This window comes from Alexandromys fortis, unplaced genomic scaffold, assembly GCF_014885135.2.
Source record: "Alexandromys fortis isolate MF-2015 unplaced genomic scaffold, M_Fortis_MF-2015_v1.1 scaffold_76, whole genome shotgun sequence".
Taxonomy (NCBI): Eukaryota; Metazoa; Chordata; class Mammalia; order Rodentia; family Cricetidae; genus Alexandromys; species Alexandromys fortis.
This window is the reverse complement of record NW_026067997.1, coordinates 8,872,924-8,878,335: the sequence shown is the minus strand read 5'-3', so window position 1 is coordinate 8,878,335 and position 5,412 is coordinate 8,872,924. Positions and strand designations below refer to the sequence as shown.

The 5,412-nt window shown below is 35.5% G+C and overlaps 1 protein-coding gene across 4 annotated transcripts in view; it reads right to left on the bottom strand.

Annotated features, from left to right (window-relative positions):
- Nucleotides 1–5,412, bottom strand: part of Gtf2h2c (GTF2H2 family member C) — a 23,050-nt gene that overhangs the window by 6,518 nt on the left and 11,120 nt on the right. For all 4 annotated transcript variants that reach the window (XR_007595087.1, XM_050160379.1, XM_050160381.1 and 1 more), the window contains exons 12-14: nucleotides 3,594–3,657; nucleotides 1,568–1,671; nucleotides 908–1,010 (exon numbers count right to left, since the gene is read on the bottom strand). Coding sequence is in view for 3 of the 4 variants with exons in the window: in XM_050160379.1 (XP_050016336.1) it covers nucleotides 908–1,010; nucleotides 1,568–1,671; nucleotides 3,594–3,657 (271 nt within the window). In the remaining variant the exon portion in view is untranslated. The remainder of the gene's footprint in view (nucleotides 1–907; nucleotides 1,011–1,567; nucleotides 1,672–3,593; nucleotides 3,658–5,412) is intronic.

Below are 5,412 nucleotides of genomic sequence, written 5' to 3'. Positions count from 1 at the left end.
AAAAAAAAAAAAAAAAAAAAAAAAGGCAAATATTTACAAAATATGACCGCACACATTTGCAAAAAGAAAAAGATCCAAGACAGTCTTGAATGACTGAGGCTTATGTTTAGCTGACTTTAATTAATTTTAATTTAATGTATCTGTTGTTTAAAATTTGAAAACACACAGTATTTAAACATTAAAAAAACAAAAAGAGGTAAGAGTTCTTGGAATTGGGGCTGGTATATACCTCATATACCTCAGTGGTAGAATACAACCTCAGCAGGCACAAGGCCCTGAAATCAATGCATAGCATCAACCCTGCCCACAGGCTCTCAGAATTTATTACAAAACAGCCATATTAGCTGGTAATGGTGGCTCACGCCTTTAATCCCAGGACTCAGGAGGCAGAGGCAGGCGGCTCTCTGTGAGTTTGGAGCCAGCCTGGTCTACAGAGTGAGTTCTAGGACAGACTCTAAAGCCACAGAGAAACCCTGTCTCAAAAAAACAAAAAAAAAAAATAAAAAAGAGAAAAGATTAATTTTAATTATGCATATGTATGGGTATATGCAGGTGAGTGGAGACGCCCATTTGGAGAGAACGCGTAGAATCTCTTAGAGCTGGAAGTACAGGCAGCTCCAAGGTGCTGGGAACCCATCAGGGTCCTCTCCATGAGCAGTTCATGCTCCTAGACACTGAGCCATTTTTAGGCCCCACCCCAACCCCCACTCCCCACCAAAACAGTACACATCACTCTCAACTACAATATGGGAGCTTAGGGAAATAAAGAGATCTCTAGAAATAGAGTATTCTACATGTCATTTTCTATATTAGATGTAATTTTGCACAAATTAATATAATTTTATGTGGTAACTGTTTCAAATATTAGTTTACAACTGTAACATAAAATTAATCAAAACTCATATACCTTTCTCCATTATGTTCTTCTAGGGAAATTTCTTGAAAAGCATCCAAAGGAAATAAATGATGGTAAGATCGTGCCAAGTGAGGAGCAGACACCAAAGTAAGACCTGATGCATAAAGACAGAAGTAAGCACAACCTCATTAAGATGGTAGCTAAAAAGTCAAATGACACACTTAGAAAAAGTACTTTTATTTTTCTTGTGGGGAATCAAATCTAGGGTCTCACACACACTAAGAACCTGACACTATGCTACACACCCAGCACTCAGTATTTTTAGGACCTTGAGTGTTTTTTCCTGCAGCCATAAAAAAAGATTCCAGGACAGAATTTGTTCTGTCACTAAATGCAACCCCCTCTTAGAAAACAATTTGCTTACTTAAAAATGAAAGGTCTTAGAATTATATTAATTCCTCATTCTATTTATATAAGATTATATTAAGAGCCCAAAATTGTCCATTAAGGTGCTTTTAAAAAATATACTTATCAGAAGGAGAATAAGGAAACATCTATAATGATATGTTTATTCTTAGAAGTGGATTACTTCTACTTTATATGTACAAATTAAATTCATAATAAGCAGGACTCTATGTTTATTTCAGCAGCTATATAGATAGGAAGTTATTCAATACTAATTTATTGAGTGAAAAATAATGGAGTTCTTACCACATATTTTACATTCAACAGGAAGCTCACAGTACTTTGCCCGACACTGTGGGCAGAAATAGCCTCCCAATGTAAGTCCTGGCTCAGTGCTATTATCCAAATGCCTGTGGGAGAAAACAGTTATTTTTAAAAGGTGAAAAAAGCTAAAGAAAGTATGTAACTCAATCCCAGCACTCAGAAGAAAAGGCAGGCAGAGATCTGTGAGTTCAAGGCCAGCCTGGTCTAATAGTGAGTTCTAGGCCAGCCAGGACTACATAATGAGATCAGGTCTTAAAAAATATGTATTTACATAGATAAATGAGTAAAATTTTACTTGAAAACATGTATGTTCCATTGCTCACTAATACTCGACTTTTTTCTGTCTTTATTTTGAAGTTTCTCTTGTTGCCTCTGAATTCATTATTTTTTTTCCTTTCTCCTGCACTGACTACTCTGTTCATTCCAACCACTGTGCTTTTCTTAAGATTTATTTTATTTTTAATTTCATGAGTGGATATGTGCACATGAGTACAGGTGCCTTCAGAGACCAGAGGTGTTAGATCCCCCAGACCTGGAGCTACCGGCAGCTGTGGGCTGCCTAATGTATGTACTAGGAACCAAACTTTGGTCCTGTGGGGGAAAGTTATGTGATCTTAACCACTGAGCCATCTCTTCAGGCCCTCCAATGCACTTTTCATCACAGACATTATATTCCTCATTTCTAGAAGTCTGATTTCATTTCTAGAATTTTTTTAATACATTGTCTAGTTCTCTTTCACTTAGAGAATTATAAAGTGTATTTTACATTGGCTATTTTAATAGTCATCTCCTAATTCTAGTAAGTGTTCTCCATTCTTTATTTTTTCTTTATCTGTATCTTTTCTCATTATCTCATATTCTCTCTCTAGGGAAATCCCTACCACCACCACCAATTTCCCTGCCTCCTTCCCACCCTCTCCTTTATTCCTTCCCTCTCTTCCCAGTTTTCTTTACAACCCAAGCTAGCCTTAAACTTGCCATGATCCTCCTATCTCATCCCCGAGTGCTGGCTGGCATATGACAATTCATCAGCACAGCGGGCTGCCTGGTCATTTCTGCATGCTCTCAGATACTATAAATTGTGCTGTTCTGGGTGCTAACTTTTTTCTCCATTAACATTCAGAGCTTTGTTTTAGAATAAAGTAACTGAGATACTTACTTATCTACTCAAAATTTGTTTTTAGTATCACTTGTCCGGTCTAGATCAGCCACTAACCTAATGTGACCCCATTACTATGGGCTCTATCAAATGTCCTTTGTGCAGCCTTATGCAGAATAGTTACGCACTTCATCACTTAGCTCTAGCCAACCTTCCTTTCCCTTTTTATTCTGAGAAGAGCCTCACTAAGTTACCCAAGCACCCACCAAGGTTAATGGTTTTTTACTTTCCATTCCCACTATTGATTTTTATCCTTAGAATAAACAAGTAAATACATTTATTCATATCTGCATTTTTATTTTATTTATTCTTTATGGCTTTTTGACACAGGATCTCATTCTACAGACCAGAGTGACCTCAAACTAAACACTATCACCTTGCCTCAGTCTCCCTGAGTCCTGGAATTACAGGTGTGAGCCAGTCTCCCTCCCCACCTTTAATTTAGATGACTGGTAATGTAGTATACATTTCTACCTTGTCTTTGTTGTCTGTTTGTTTTTTTGTTTGTTTGTTTTGTGAGACAGGGTTTCTCTGTAGCTTTGGAGCCTGTCCTGGAACTCACTCTGTAGACCAGGCTGGTCTTGAACTCACAGAGATCCACCTGTCTCTGCCTCCCGAGTGCTAGGATTAAAGGCATGCACCACCACCACCCAGCCTTGCCATTTTATTTAGTAATATATCCTGACTATCATAGCATAGACATATACAAAAGGATCATTGCTTTTTATGGCCAAGTACATGTTATTAGTTTATAAAAATCATCGTATTTTAAGACCTTCTATCTAAGCTAACACTTATAGGAATAAATTTTGAATGCTAAAATATCACTGACAATTGCTCTCTACTTACGCCATGCTAAAGGATGGTTTTGCATCCTGATCAGACAAAGAAGCAATGGTATGCTGAGGAAATCCTTTATAAATTTAAAAAAAAATTAAAGTGTTAATTTCTTTTTATGGACAAAGAACAGAATTTTAGAACAATCTAAAAATAGTCCTACTAGAAAATCAACGAAGTTGTATGAAAGCTCTTTCCTACCTCTCACTCAGGTATATATTCGCCTATCATAATATGATGAAACTCTAATTCAAAGGTATAAGAAAAAGTAGAGAAAAGGGAAACGATCTAGCTATACATATAACCTCACATTCCAAAATGTCTATCTATATTTTAATTTACTAATACTGCATCTAAAAAGAAACAATTCACACATTTTATATAGCTCCTAATAGAAATAAATATACATTACATGATATAGTTTCTCTTTAAGTACATATTTGTTTTAAATTTTAAATTTTTGAAATTTAAGGGATTAGATATGGAAGAAATTTTAGGAGAAGCAGAAATCAGAAAGATGACAGCAAGAGAGATCATTACATAAAACTGAAAAATGGATCTACAAATAAAAACAAACTTAAGGAAAACTTAAGTGGCCGGGCGATGGTGGCACATGCCTTTAATCCCAGCACTCGGGAGGCAGAGGCAGGCGGATCTCTGTGAGTTCGAGACCAGCCTGGTCTATAGAGCTAGTTCGAGGACAGGCTCCAAAGCCACAGAGAAACCCTGTCTCAAAAAAACAAAAAAGAAAAGAAAAAAAGAAAAACTTAAGTATGTATTTAGTATGTAGAAGGCCTGAGGTTTAATCTCCAGCATCACAAAATAGTTAAACAAATGAACAAAAACAGCAAGGGTAGTGCAATACAACACACCAGTAGTTCCAGCTACTTAGGAGGCAAAGGCAGGAAGATTTCATGAACCCTGGAATTTGAGGCCAGTGTGAGCATCATAAAGAGATATTGTTTGCTAGTTTTTGTTTTAAAGTAAGGTCAATTATTTGCATTAGATGCATGAAGAGAAAGTATTTCAAGTAAACTATAAGTTAAATAATAACTTTCAAATGGAGTAAAAAAATGTATCACTAAATTTAAAATACTGGCAAGCATATCACTGAAAAATATACTAAATATTTACATCATGAATTATTCTAGGAACTGGAAAGATGATTCAGCAGTTAAGAATACTGGCTGAGGAACTGGGTTCAATTCCCAGCAATTCTGTAACTCCAGTTCCAGGGAATCTGGTACCCTCACACTGATACACATGCAGGCAAAATACCAATGCACATAAAATAAAAATATTTCTAGGGCTGAAGAGATGGCTCAGTGGTTAAGAGCACTCACTGCTATTCCAAAAGTCCTGAGTTCAATTCCCAGCACTCACATGGTAGCTCACAACTGTCTGGTGCCATCTTTTGATATCCAGATGTACAAGCAGATAAAGTACCCATATATATATATAAAAATTAGCAAATCTAAAATAAAATACACTTTACATGAAAAAAAATTCTAAATGCTTCATCTATATTAACTCAATCTCTCAATCTTTCCAACACACAGTTAAGTACATATTAACATAATTTACAAAAACAAAAAAAAACAGAAGAAAAAAAAACCCCACAGGAGAAAGAAGTTACTGGTATCATAAATAGCCAAAACAAAGGTAGAAAAGCATTTCATTTCACTGGTATTTTAAAAAGGCAAATTAAACAAGGAGATTCTTTTTTAATGTTTAAAAAAATATATATGTATACCTTCTAAACACATCAATATAACATGTGTTCATTATAAATTTTTTAGAAAATAAAAGCAAAAAATTCTTATAAATGCCA